Consider the following 15,937-nt stretch of genomic DNA (forward strand, 5'->3'; position numbering starts at 1 on the left):
TAGCCTTATCTGTGATTTTCAATCTGTGTGATAGCTATGACTTGTCACATATCTATCTCACATGTTTATGGACTTGCCACACATCTGACTTGTCACATACCTATCTCACATGTTTATGGACTTGCCACACATCTGACTTGTCACATACCTATCTCACATGTTTATGGACTTGCCACATGTCTGACTTGTCACATATCTATGACCTGCCATGTGTAGAGATATGACACATGCATCTATGTACCTAGGGGGGTATGACATCAATACAAGGTAATAAGGTTATGACATCATACAAGGTAATAAGGTCATGACATCATACAAGGTAATAAGGTCCTGATAAAATACAAGGTATTAAGATCATGACATCATACAAGGTAATAAGGTCATGACATCATACAAGGTAATAAGGTCATGATAAAATACAAGGTAATAAGATCATGACATCATACAAGGTAATAATAAAATAATGACATCATACAAGGTAATAAGGTCATGACATCATACAAGGTAATAAGGTCATGACATCATACAAGGTAATAAGGTCTTCATACAATAAAATGTTAAAGTGTCAAATAAACATTACAATAATTATAAACGTCATTTTATCAAAGTTTATAATAAATATACAATCAGTAAATGTCATTTCAAATCATATCATACTGGTCTCAATACATTGACAACCAGACAACTTTTCAAAAACTTTGAAGTACCTTTTTAAGTGCTCTATCAATGGTCATACGATGTCCAATTCTTGTTATTCCAAGTTCTATGAATTCCTCTTTTGTCAAGGCAGATAAATGTTCCCCCGATATCTCATTGTCAATAAATGCTTGTTTGTATTCTGACATGTTGATACTTTGTAGCCATTCTGCTACATCGTGTACATTCCACTCATCAACTATCTTGTCTTGGTATCCTCTGTGGTCAGACCTGACACCATGTGGAGCTGTCAAAATAAAGACATAACAGTCTGTATGTGTAATTTGATATGTATGACTTGGAGACAGACACACAGTCAAACTAAATACACAAGTATTGCAAAGTTTCTTGTTAGATTGTATCTCTCAGTCTACCCACCCCATCCACTCCAAACACCATCACCATCACATAGGGAAGTATAAAGAAATGCATTGACTAACCTGAGTGGAAATTCCATTGGTCTCGTCCATCTTCACTGCCACCAGCCTCACTATTGGCAGAACTGTAGGCTGTATCTGAGAATTCTGATGGAGGAGGTGGTGTAGAGACACGGAAATCATCATGTGGTCCATGTACAGCGCCACCAAACAATGAATGTTGATTATTGCTAGTATTTTGAGATAATACACTGCGATTAGATTTCAAGGTATCTGTTGATTCATCATCTTCTAGGATAGTAGCACAACTGTCACTATTGTCACCAGATACTGCACTCAGACTGGACAATGTTGACAGTGTTGATATTGATGACACTGTACTTGCTGTATCAAAATTACGTTCTCTGTGCGGACTCAAACTGACAACTCTATCATCATCAAATAGGACTGGTGGTGGTGGTAGTTGACATGGCTCTACTGGCATGCCTATCACTTTACTACTTCTTTCAAATGTTTTGTCAACAGTAGGTTTTCCTTTTTGTGTCATTTCAAATTTTTTCCTGATAGAATTGAATCCAGGTTTATGATTATCATAATTCATGTCTTGACTTAATATTCTCTGTTGATTCATTCGGTTTTTCTCTTCCTCAGTCAGATATTTGCCATCCATAAAACGGTTTGGAATGTGATCTTTTTGTGTTTTACCGACGGTATTATCATTTAGGTTTGAGAATTCAGCTGGTGGTGGTGGCAAAGTCTCTGGCATAATCATACTATGGTTATTGACAGTATCAAAGTCTGTATCAATAGGTGGTGGCGGTAAAAAAGTTGGCAGATCGCTTTCAGTTTCAGACACTTGTGTGAGTGCACTACTTTTCATATCTTTGTTAACAAGTATTGTCTTCTTGCTTTGTAGACTGGCTTTAAGTCTAGCATTCTGTGCAGCTTTTTTATCAGACATATCATCTTTTTTCATTTTGTTCTGTGATGGGTTAATTATAACCACTGTCTTTTGGGAGTTGTTAACATTTGGTGTTGTAGCAGCAGACTTTGAAGGTATCACATAATTTCTCTTTGTTGGTGTTTTAGTTGCAAGTCGTTGCTGCATGGCAGCTGCAGCAAGTTGTATTTCACCTCTCAATGCAACCCCTGTGTCTTCTTTCTTTTCATTTTTATCAATTTTTACATCCCCACGTTTATACTTCTGTATTTTGTCATCAATGTTACTTCCTCTATAACCATCTGTTTCAATCTCAATTCTCCTCCTTTCTACAGCAATCTTCAACGCTGTACTTGGATCAACACTTTCAACTAATTCTGTCTTGGAGGATTCTTTCAGACTCCTTTCTTTAGCTGCCAAAGCAAGATGCAAAGCTGTCATACTGTCATTCTCTTTGTGTGTATCTGATGATAATTGCAAGTCAGAGCTACATCTCTCCGTTGACTGTTGTCGTTCTAGTGCTGCCTTTTCAACTGCAGCAGTCAAATAGCCTCCATGACCTGCACTGCTTGAAGCCTCACCCCTATTAACTTCTTCAGTATGACCTTTAACCTCTGCACTCTGACCTTTGACCTCCTTGTTGCCTTTGATCCATACATCCATATAATCAGGTTGTGGTAGTATCTGTACAGGTTGAGTTGCTGGCATGGGATTGGTACATCGGTCTGTTAAGCTATTTGTACGTTGGTGTTGTTTGAGTTTAGTTCTTATACCATGTTGACTGATAGGTGGAGGTAACATGTGAAACTTAGCAGCATTATCAGGATTAAAACTAGATGGTATCTTAGAGTTTTTAGTTGGTGACTGTGATATAGCCCCCTCTATGGTGCTATGATGCAAGGATGACTTTCTGTAATCTGATCTAGCATCAACGTCATCTGTACTGTCATCGACACTTGGTAAATGATATGTAAATGAGGCAGTCTCCATGGTACTGGGTGATGAAGCTGTACTTTCAGATCCACTCATAGAACAACTACGTCTATATTCACTAATACTTTCCCTGACTTCTTCTTGTTCTGAAGTAGAGTCTACCAAAACAGGCTGTCCAATACTTGGTCTATAATGACTATCTGATTTAACAGTTCCTGATGGTGATGATGTTCTCCTTTGGTATACACCATGATGTGATGACATTACTAAATTAGGTGTTGACAAAGCACTTCTAAGACTACCATGGCATGCATTTGGTGAACTTTTAACACTAACAGGTCCTGGTATAACAGGTTTGGTTGTGTTTGTTGAACCAGGTGTTATATCTTCAGTAGAACCTTGGCGTTTAAATATCTCATAGATCTCTGCCTGACTGAGTCGTTTTGATGTTGGTCTTGCTTTGATTGAAGCTAATCGACCTGCATTGGATGATGCTGACAAATCACTAACAGAACTGTGCCTTCTAATGGCATCATCAAGCTCCTCTGTCAAGAAAAAACAACGACAATAATGTACAGTTATTTCACCAATCAATGAATGGCATGTTAGCAAACACTGAATGGTATGTTTACTAACACTGAATGGCATGTTTACAAACAATGAATGGCAAGTTTACTAACACTGAATAGTATGTTTACTAAAATTGAATGGCATGTTTAGTAACACTGATTTGCATGTTTAGTAACACTGATTTGCATGTTTACTAACACTGAATGGCATGTTTACAAACATTGAATGGCATGTTTACAAACAATGAATGGCATGTTTACTAACACTGAATGGCAAGTTTACTAACACTGAATGGCAAGTTTACTATTAAACACTGTATGGCGGGAAAGTTTGAGTTTTTGGAAATCAGGATTTTGTGATTTTACTTCCTGACATTATCTTTGTGGGGAAAAAATGGTGTATTTCAATCAGCCCTCCCACCCCCCACCCCCATCCCAGCTCAACTTCAATGTCCCAAACTTTGACATGTTTAATTTCAATTTTAAAAATTGAAATTGATTAAAGTTAGTCGATAATAAAGTGATTTAAAGCTAAAGTGAGCAGCACTCAGAGTAAAGATGTATAATGTAAGCCATACCCAATGCTTCTAGTTCATCTGGTCCCATGGTTACATTTGTTGAAAGTCTAGTCTCTGCTGACCTTTGAGGAGGTTTAGGAGCATCTGATGAACAAAGAGAGAAACTATCACCTTGACAACAACTCATACAAGAATAAAAAATAATGATTCAGAGAAATCTGCCAAACTGATACACATGGCTAAGGAATTCAGATTGCATTAGGAAATTTGACAAGAAGCAGTGCTGCACATAACACACAGCATGTCAAGAAGCAGGGCTGCACATAACACAGAGAATGTCAAGAAGCAGGGCTGCGCATAACACACAGAATAACATGCTAGAATTAGAGACAAAGTGAAGTCAGTTTCCTTCTCTGCATTTTATGTAGTTTTTTCTTGACAACTTCATCCATGCTTTGAAGTCTAGCCAATAAACATACCATGCTGTGAAAAAAAAATTCACTGAACAAAACTTCTTCCTATCTTTAATGTCTTCTTACGTTGTTGTCATGGGTTTGTCATTTTATTCATTGGAGTATTTCACAATGTTTACTTTTTAGGTATGCACTTATTTTCAACAATTATATCTAACACACTTAAATTAATGTATTGTGATAATTTCTCATAAAAAATATACCAAAATATGGCCAAAAGACAAAAATACCTGCAGTTTATGGTTAGACAGTAAAGAAAATCAACCAAGAATGTTCTTATGGTAACATACAAGTTCATCAACAATTCACTACTACTATGGTAACACTAAATCTGCACTAACATCATGGCATGGCAACAAACAGCACTTCATCAACCATGCATATTCATATTACCATAGTAACACAGTAAACAACATCAACTATACAGGCTACCAAGGTAACATAGTAAACTGCATCAACCATAATGCTACCATGGTAGCCAGCATTAACCAAATACTTTGCTACAATTATGTAGTCAAGTGTTAATACTAGTACTCATAGGATTCTAGTAACTTCAAGGTCAATAGCACAGAATACCACATTGCCCATATAGTAATGAGATATATGCACATAGCAGACAATATCACATTGCCCATATAGTAATGAGATATATGCAAATAGCAGACAATATCACATTGCCCACATAGTAATGAGATATATGCACATAGCAGACAATATCACATTGCCCAAATAGTAATGAGATATATGCACATAGCAGACAATATCACATTGCCCACATAGTAATGAGATATATGCAAATAGCAGACAATATCACATTGCCCACATAGTAATGAGATATATGCACATAGCAAACAATATCACATTGCCCATATAGTAATGAGATATATGCACATAGCAGACAATATCACATTGCCCACATGGTAATGAGATATATGCAAATAGCAGACAATATCACATTGCCCACATAGTAATGAGATATATGCAAATAGCAGACAATATCACACTGCCCATATAGTAATGAGATATATGCATATAGCAGACAATATCACATTGCCCACATGGTAATGAGATATATGCATATAGCAGACAATATCACACTGCCCATATAGTAATGAGATATATGCAAATAGCAGACAATATCACATTGCCCACATAGTAATGAGATATATGCACATAGCAAACAATATCACATTGCCCATATAGTAATGAGATATATGCACATAGCAGACAATATCACATTGCCCACATGGTAATGAGATATATGCAAATAGCAGACAATATCACATTGCCCACATAGTAATGAGATATATGCAAATAGCAGACAATATCACACTGCCCATATAGTAATGAGATATATGCATATAGCAGACAATATCACATTGCCCACATGGTAATGAGATATATGCATATAGCAGACAATATCACACTGCCCATATAGTAATGAGATATATGCAAATAGCAGACAATATCACATTGCCCATATAGTAATGAGATATATGCAAATAGCAGACAATATCACATTGCCCACATAGTAATGAGATATATGCACATAGCAGACAATATCACACTGCCCATATAGTAATGAGATATATGCACATAGCACAGAATACCACATTGCCCATATAGTAATGAGATATATGCAAATAGCAGACAATATCACATTGCCCACATGGTAATGAGATATATGCAAATAGCAGACAATATCACATTGCCCACATAGTAATGAGATATATGCAAATAGCAGACAATATCACACTGCCCATATAGTAATGAGATATATGCACATAGCAGACAATATCACATTGCCCACATAGTAATGAGATATATGCAAATAGCAGACAATATCACATTGCCCACATGGTAATGAGATATATGCAAATAGCAGACAATATCACATTGCCCACATAGTAATGAGATATATGCAAATAGCAGACAATATCACACTGCCCATATAGTAATGAGATATATGCACATAGCAGACAATATCACATTGCCCATATAGTAATGAGATATATGCAAATAGCAGACAATATCACATTGCCCACATAGTAATGAGATATATGCAAATAGCAGACAATATCACACTGCCCATATAGTAATGAGATATATGCACATAGCAGACAATATCACATTGCCCAAATAGTAATGAGATATATGCAAATAGCAGACAATATCACATTGCCCACATAGTAGTGAGATATATGCACATAGCAAACAATATCACATAGTAATGAGATATATGCACATAGCAGACAATATCACATAGTAGTGAGATATATGCACATAGCAGACAATATCACATAGTAGTGAGATATATGCACATAGCAGACAATATCACATAGTAATGAGATATATGCACATAGCAGACAATATCACATAGTAGTGAGATATATGCACATAGCAGACAATATCACATAGTAGTGAGATATATGCAAATAGCAGACAATATCACATAGTAGTGAGATATATGCACATAGCAGACAATATCACATAGTAGTGAGATATATGCACATAGCAGACAATATCACACAGTAATGAGAAATATGCAAATAGCAGACAATATCACACAGTAATGAGATATATGCACATAGCAGACAATATCACACAGTAATGAGATATATGCAAATAGCAGACAATATCACACTGCCCACATTTCATGCAGCATGCTATTCACCTTACCAAATAGATCTAGAATCTTAGCAGAGTTGCCATAGTGATAGGGTGATACTTGGTACATCATCAGAGGATCAAAATGTACTGTAAACACATCAAACACACTTAACATTACATTCACAATTCTAGGAAAAACACCATGCTATGTTTCCATGGCAACAGAAAGTACTGTTCAAGAATTCTTAAAAGGTGTATTTGTAGTCATTTTATTACCACATCACTCATAAATACACTTTTATCACATACACTTTATCACATATACTTTATCACATACACTTTATCACATATACTTTATCACATATACTTTATCACATACACTTTATCACATATACTTTATCACATATACTTTATCACATATACTTTATCACATACACTTTATCACATTACTTTATCACATATACTTTATCACAAACACTTTATCACATACACTTTATCACATATACTTTATCACATATACTTTATCACATACACTTTATCACATACACTTTATCACATATACTTTATCACATATACTTTATCACATACACTTAAACACATATTATCTTAATCATCCACTGTAGTCGCTGACACATCAGATATTTTGTCCACTGTAGTCGCTGACATGTCAGATATTGTCCACTATTAGTCGCTGACACATCAGATATTTTGTCCATTGTAGTCGCTGACATGTCAGATATTTTATCCACTGTAGTCGCTGACATGTCAGATATTTTATCCACTGTAGTCGCTGACATGTCAGATATTTTGTCCACTGTAGTCACTGACATGTCAGATATTTTGTCCACTGTAGTCGCTGACACATCAGATATTTTGTCCACTGTAGTCGCTGACATGTCAGATATTTTGTCCACTGTAGTCGCTGACATGTCAGATATTTTGTCCACTGTAGTCGCTGACATGTCAGATATTTTGTCCACTGTAGTCGCTGACATGCCTGATATTTTGTCCACTGTAGTCGCTGACATGTCAGATATTTTATCCACTGTAGTCGCTGACACGTCAGATATTTTGTCCACTGTAGTCACTGACAGCTTAAGTACATTATTACGTATCAATTAGCTATTACAATAATTCCATCACAATTGTCATTCAATTCATTCACACTATCACTCATCATAGTTCTCTTTGTAGATAATTCAATTTCAAAGCAATGTCAACTTTGTTACTATCTAAAGAATCTCCCTAGCCAAGAGACTTGTCTTGGTTTTACTATCTCAAGAACCCCTCTAGCTTAGAGACTTCCCTGTCTTGGTTTTCCTATCTCAAGGAGCTGTCTAGTCTTGAGACTTGTCTTGGTGTTACTATCTGAAGAAGCTTTCTACACCATGACTTTTGTCCTTGGAAGCACAGAAATCTGTTCTGAATTTGAAATTGCTACCAACAGCTGTGTTGAATCAATGTTGATCTTATATTTTAACTAATGATGCAACTGCAAGTCACATGACTTAAATTGGGTGGGTAGCCAATGACAAGTGTCTGAAGATCTTCTTAGATTCACCATGGCTAATTTCTAATTTCAAAATAGATTTCTGTGCTTCCAAGGGCAAACACCTTGGCATGTCAGAAAGAGCTTCTTGAGATAGTAACACCAAGACAAGTCTCTGGGTGTAGCGAGGTTCTTGAGAGATAGTAACACCAAGACAAGTCTCTAGATGTCGAGAGCTTCTTGAGATGGTAGCACCAATACAAGTGTCTTGCCAAGTCTCCATGCTAAAGACTTTAACCTTACATACAGTGTCCGTAAAGTACAGATTGGTTACCTTTCTTTCCTTTAGTTCCCTTCATATCAACACTGCCATCTGTCCAGGTATATGGTCTCTTGACTATCACCGTGGCAACTTTCAATCTTAGAGTATCACCTGATTTTCTAACCAAATCCACAACTTGTCTGTGAGTTGCATATATCACATTTTCACCATTTATCTACAAAAAGAATGTCAACATATCATACAAAAGTATGTATGTATGTATGTATGTATGTATGTATGTATGTATGTATGTATGTATGTGTGTGTGTGTGTGTGTGTGTGTGTGTCTGTCTGTCTGTGTGTCCATCTGTGTCTGTCTTTCTATGTGTCTGTTTGTTTGTCTCTCTGTCTGTGTGTGTCTGTCGTTGTCTGTCTGTCTGTCTGTCTGTCTGTCTGTCTGTCTGTGTCTGTCTGTCTGTGTCTGTCTTTGTCTGTCTGTCTGTCTGTCTGTCTGTCTGAAAGTGTCATTAGAGGGCTACAATATGTGCCCCTCTATTTAAACAAGTCATCATACATGACATAATCCCCACTGTCTGGGAGCTGTTGATCCCTGTTTTGATTGTAACACTTCTTGTCTGTGCAATAGGTGCAATCACAAATTGACATGCATATGTACCTAATAGTATACTACCCTTATACCAAGATTGACTGAAATTGATCTGCTCAGACATGCCTGCCAAATGGCTCCAGACATAAAAAATCAGAACAGAATGGCTGCCTAGCAGTCCTGTTGGATCATATCGTGACACAAGTTGACATACATATATATACATCATTGTACAATGTCTTTGTTTAAATTTTTATGGAATTGTTCATGTTCACCCAGTCGTTATATTGGATCTTATCGTCACACAAGTTGACGTGCATATGAAGAATATGGTACAATATATACCCCTGTACCCAGTTTTACGGGAATCGGTTAGACACAGCGCAGTAATGGCTCTGTGGACATGAACAAAAGGTAACAAAATGGCAGCCATATTGTATTGTATCGAGACATAAATTGACATGCATATGTATGTCATAATGTGTTGTCCTTGTACCAAGTTTGATACAAATTGGTCCAGTCATGTCCAACTAATGGTTCTGAACATGAAAAAATTGTTTAAAAATGGCTGCCCAGTGGCCACATTGTATCATAGCCCACCATAAATTGACATGCATATCTATGTAATACAACATTGTCCTTATGCCAACTTTGAATGAGATCTTTTCAGGCATGTCTACATAAAAAGTGTATAATTCTCACCTCTAGGATAAAATCACCAGCTTGTAGACCCGCTTTGTGTGCCACTCCACCTTTGTCTACAGAATCTAAATATTGTAAAGCTGGGAATTGCGTTGATGGTTCAAATGTACCATTAGTATCATTAGTATATGATTTAGCTCCGCGTAATACAAAGCCATAACCTTTCTTGCTCTTCTCTAGAACCACACATCTGATGTCATTCTCTATCATCTTAGGGGGTTCTGCCAATAATGACATCGGATGACTGAAAGAACAGTTATAAGAAAAAAAATGTTATCATCTTGGAGGGTACTGAGAGCAATGACATCAGGGGCGCGTTCGGTAGACAAGGGCCCGCGGACGTTTCAAAACGTTTTGTTCCCGAACGACTAATTGTCATAGTTTTTCGCGGGTGACCCGGGACGAAGGAAGGCGGAAGAATGAGGTGACTCGCCAAAAGCCAAGATGGCGGCCACGAATTCTCACTTCATCGGCGAACTTGAGTTTTTGTGTAGGATTACTTAGTGCACATTAGTTTTGATTCAGCACTGCAAAAAAGTTCATGGAATTGGTCATTTACAATTGGCAACGGTATTCAGAAATACGAATACCCGTCTGGATAATGGTACGGTCAATTTGACGAACATTGAGCGATGCAAGATAAACTTGGGGTCAGATCACAGGTCAAAGATCACTTCGTTAGTGTAAAAATAGTGTATGCATAAATAACAGGCCTTTTTTAGGCATTCTAGCATCCTGACAGTACTGCAAAGGTGTCTTTTCAGTGATGAGTGCTGAATGTACACAAAATGTGACAATCTTTTGTTTGAATGTGCTGCCATCTTTTGTTTTTCACGCGCAACATGCAAGATACAGTTCGGCGCAGGGCCAGGGCGCCCTGGCCAGACAATGACAAAACGTTTTGACTACCTAACGCACCCCAGATAGCTGTAATGAAAGTAATGACATCAGATAGCTGTAATGAAAGTAATGACATCAGATAGCTGTAATGAAAGTATTGACATCAGATAGCTGTAATGAAAGTAATGACATCAGATAGCTGTAATGAAAGTAATGGCATCAGATAGCTGTAATGAAAGTAATGACATCAGGTAGCTGTAATGAAAGTAATGACATCAGATAGCTGTAATGAAAGTAATGGCATCAGATAGCTGTAATGAAAGTAATGGCATCAGATAGCTGTAATGAAAGTAATGACATCAGATAGCTGTAATGAAAGTAATGACATCAGATAGCTGTAATGAAAGTAATGGCATCAGATAGCTGTAATGAAAGTAATGGCATCAGATAGCTGTAATGAAAGTAATGACATCAGATAGCTGTAATGAAAGTAATGGCATCAGATAGCTGTAATGAAAGTATTGACATCAGATAGCTGTAATGAAAGTAATGACATCAGATAGCTGTAATGAAGGTAATGACATCAGATAGCTGTAATGAAAGTAATGGCATCAGATAGCTGTAATGACAAAATCTCATGAAAATTTGCCCGCATACGTGAGGAATCAGCGTAAGGAAATCGCCACAAGTGAGATTTTGCTCAGCTGATTGCTCTAGTTTGTACCTGGCTTAATAAAGTGAAAAGTATCCAAATAGTTATATACTATAATTATGGTAATAAAGTAAAAAAAAAATCCTAATAGTATGTTAACAGCCTTCTAACTTTACACAAGAGTTCCAAACTTTACACCCTATGTTAAAAAGACTTCCAAACTTCACTCCATGTTAACAAGACCTCTAAACTTTACCCCCTATGTTAACAAGACTTCTACACTTACCCTCTATGTTAACAAGAGTTCTATACTGTACCCTCTATCTTAACAAGACTTTCAACTTTACCCTCCATGTTAACAAGACTTCTACACTGTACCCCCTATGTTAACAAGACTTCTACACTGTACCCCCTATGTTAACAAGACTTCTACACTGTACCCTCTATCTTAACAAGACTTCTACACTGTACCCTCTATCTTAACAAGACTTCTACACTGTACCCTCTATCTTAACAAGACTTCTAAATTTTAGCAAACATACTGAGATTAGTTACTGACACAGACAAGGTAAAGACAGATGTGAAACTTACCTTTTCACAACTATGACATCATCTTTCCTTCTAATAGAACCTAATAGAGAATCAAAGATAAAATAAAGATTGTATAATAATACATTGACATCATAGCCATACAATACATGGTATTCTTAGACAATGGGGTTAACTAGAATACATTGACATCATAGCCATACAATACATGGTATTCTTAGACAATGGGGTTAACTAGAATACATTGACATCATAGCCATACAATACACGGTATTCTTAGACAATGGGGTTAACTTGAATACATTGACATCATAGCCATACAATACATGGTATTCTTAGACAATGGGGTTAACTTGAATACATTGACACCATAGCCATACAATACACGGTATTCTTAGACAATGGGGTTAACTAGAATACATTGACATCATAGCCATACAATACATGGTATTCTTAGACAATGGGATTAACTAGAATACATTGACATCGTAGCCATACAATACATGGTATTCTTAGACAATGGGATTAACTAGAATACATTGACATCGTAGCCATACAATACATGGTATTCTTAGACAATGGGGTTAACTAGAATACATTGACATCATAGCCATACAATACACGGTATTCTTAGACAATGGGGTTAACTAGAATACATTGACATCATAGCCATACAATACACGGTATTCTTAGACAATGGGGTTAACTAGAATACATTGACATCGTAGCCATACAATACATGGTATTCTTAGACAATGGGGTTAACTAGAATACATTGACATCATAGCCATACAATACATGGTATTCTTAGACAATGGGGTTAACTAGAATACATTGACATCATAGCCATACAATACATGGTATTCTTAGACAATGGGGTTAACTAGAATACATTGACATCGTAGCCATACAATACATGGTATTCTTAGACAATGGGGTTAACTAGAATACATTGACATCATAGCCATACAATACAATACATGGTATTCTTAGACAATGGGGTTAACTAGAATACATTGACATCATAGCCATACAATACATGGTATTCTTAGACAATGGGGTTAACTAGAATACATTGACATCGTAGCCATACAATACATGGTATTCTTAGACAATGGGGTTAACTTGAATACATTGACATCGTAGCCATACAATACATGGTATTCTTAGACAATGGGGTTAACTAGAATACATTGACATCATAGCCATACAATACATGGTATTCTTATCTTAGACAATGGGATTAACTAGAATACATTGACATCATAGCCATACAATACATGGTATTCTTAGACAATGGGGTTAACTAGAATACATTGACACCATAGCCATACAATACATGGTATTCTTAGACAATGGGGTTAACTAGAATACATTGACATCATAGCCATACAATACATGGTATTCTTAGACAATGGGATTAACTAGAATACATTGATATGCACTTCACACCATGATCAGTATTACAACACTACCTTTGTTTTTCTTTTCTCTCATCTTGACTTCTTCTACACAATACGAAGGAAACCAACCAGTGGTATCCCTAACTTTACCTTCCCAGTAGTTATGTTCACCAATACTAAGAACTGAAAGACAATGTTGATACATAAAGATACAATGGGACAGTAACAGGCCACTTATCATAAGGACAAAATATTACAAAGTTTGACCACTAGGTGGCGCTATTTATGTATGTTAGAATTGTTCTGTATTCAAATGTAATTTGTAAATCTTCCTTTCACAGGAATTCATTTCTAAAGTCTCTGGTATTCTTAGTTGGTTCAGACAGTTAACGCTTTATTTCTTTTCAACATTGTAATATTTGTGAAATCATTTTGCATGCATTTTGAGGACTCATATTCTTGTACAAACTATGCAATAATTGGCATTCATGAAGGACTGGTGTTAAATTTGATGACACATATGATGACGTGTCATCACACAATGTCTGGAATTGGACATATTACAAATTAGTGTCATTGAACAATTTCAGAGAAAAAATGAAAATGAGCAAGAAAAGTAGTGAGTATTGATAATACTTAGTATTATTGTTGCATACCTTCAACACAGTCACCTTCATGTAGTGTTAATTCTCCAGCTTCTTGACCTGTATAGTTTTTAATAGCTATATATACTCTCCCTGGTAGACATTCATATAACTTACGATGTGCCATCACTCTACTGGATTCAATACATTTTTTGATGTCTGAAATGCACAGAAGGTCCATTAATTAGATTACAACAAACGTTACATCTCACGTTGGACAGAAACACCAACAAAAAATACATTGACATCTCACATCAGAGTAATTAGAGGCAGGTAAGATTAATATAATCTTACACAACTATGGTGTACACTCTCAAAACTGCTATTATGATCAAATTGATCTCACATTCTCAAAATTGGTGTTAGGATATGATAAAATGATTTACCTTTGGTCCTGGGTAGTGTACAGGTGGCAGCTACACTGTATGGTTTATGTTTCATCATATCACCTGTATTAACAGAGTGTGCAATCTTATTGCTTCTAGGTAGTGTATATGTACTTGATGCATGGCTACCTGGACTCACTATACCTTCTGTCTTCCTTGGTAAACTGACAGCTGTCTGTGATGTGTTCTTAGTAAATATAGACTGTGGTGGTAGGCTACGTAGAGATCCATTGTTAGTTAAGACAGTTTTGGCATTCTCGTGTTGTAAATGGGTATCACTCCATGTTCTATGCATTGCAGAATAGCTAGACAATGGTCTTCTATGTACATTATACTTTGGTAAATCTTGGAAAGGTACTAGAAAACAATAAATATGAAATATGATATTAAACTAGGAACATCAAGATTTGGAGTTAGTCTTCAAAGTCTATCCTATCTGGTCTTTATAGCTAGGATCTAGGAAGACATACTGTGTGTTAGGTCCTAGGTAGCCTTGAGCTTGACATTCACAACTACACTGTACATTAGATTCTAGGTAGCCTTGAGATTGATGTTCACAACTATGGTGTACATTAGATTCTAGGTAGCCTTGAGATTGGTTATCTTCCAAGACACAATACTAGACTTCCAACCACAGAAATGCAACTGAATGCAAAATAACTAGCAACAGATAGTGATGTAAAAAGCAGAAGTGGTGTTAATAAACCAATCACATGTATTGATAGCAGCTTAATTGTAAAATTTGATATAATCTGATTGTGTAAACACACAAGTGCAGATTATCCAAGTTTCATACATGATAAGATAATGATAGGCTGTTTAGTTTGTTTTAGTTCTACATGAATAATTGGTTGGAATAACAAACAAACAAACAAACATTCAGGTATCAGGCCATGTCTTCACTTCAGGTCTGTTTACACAGTATGAGTTTGACAATAATGTAGAACAGTGGACTGAGTTACATATTTATATCTAGCTAGGGAGTTACAATTATGGTAAGGTAGATATAATAGATAATAGACCCCCTAAAATGAAAATAATGCAAATGGCATTGTAGCACAACTGTACATGTTTTAAAATGTTTACCCACATGCTGATCCTTCATTTGCTGAATGACTATCCAGTTGCCTACCCAACCCTATTGTTATCTTTGCAATATACATGATCATGTGGTTGTTGCTATGGGCATGATCATGTTGCTAGATATATTTACATACATTTTTTGAATATTTGTTCACTTGTCGATGAATCCCCATTATCTTTGTGATATACACCATCATTTGGTTG

At 36.2% G+C, this 15,937-nt stretch overlaps 1 protein-coding gene across 1 annotated transcript in view; it reads right to left on the reverse strand.

Annotated features, from left to right (window-relative positions):
• Positions 1-689: 689 nt before the first annotated feature.
• LOC144452787 (uncharacterized) overlaps positions 690-15,937 on the reverse strand; it is a 53,379-nt gene continuing 38,131 nt past the window's right edge. The window contains exons 9-18 of the mRNA XM_078143941.1: positions 14,651-15,007; positions 14,277-14,423; positions 13,693-13,803; positions 12,260-12,299; positions 10,177-10,420; positions 8,973-9,102; positions 4,546-4,555; positions 4,094-4,197; positions 1,137-3,491; positions 690-943 (exon numbers count right to left, since the gene is read on the reverse strand). Of these exons, the coding sequence (XP_078000067.1) occupies positions 690-943; positions 1,137-3,491; positions 4,094-4,197; positions 4,546-4,555; positions 8,973-9,102; positions 10,177-10,420; positions 12,260-12,299; positions 13,693-13,803; positions 14,277-14,423; positions 14,651-15,007 (3,752 nt within the window). The remainder of the gene's footprint in view (positions 944-1,136; positions 3,492-4,093; positions 4,198-4,545; positions 4,556-8,972; positions 9,103-10,176; positions 10,421-12,259; positions 12,300-13,692; positions 13,804-14,276; positions 14,424-14,650; positions 15,008-15,937) is intronic.

The sequence above is a fragment of the Glandiceps talaboti genome, chromosome 23, assembly GCF_964340395.1.
Source record: "Glandiceps talaboti chromosome 23, keGlaTala1.1, whole genome shotgun sequence".
NCBI classification, from domain to species: domain Eukaryota; kingdom Metazoa; phylum Hemichordata; class Enteropneusta; family Spengelidae; genus Glandiceps; species Glandiceps talaboti.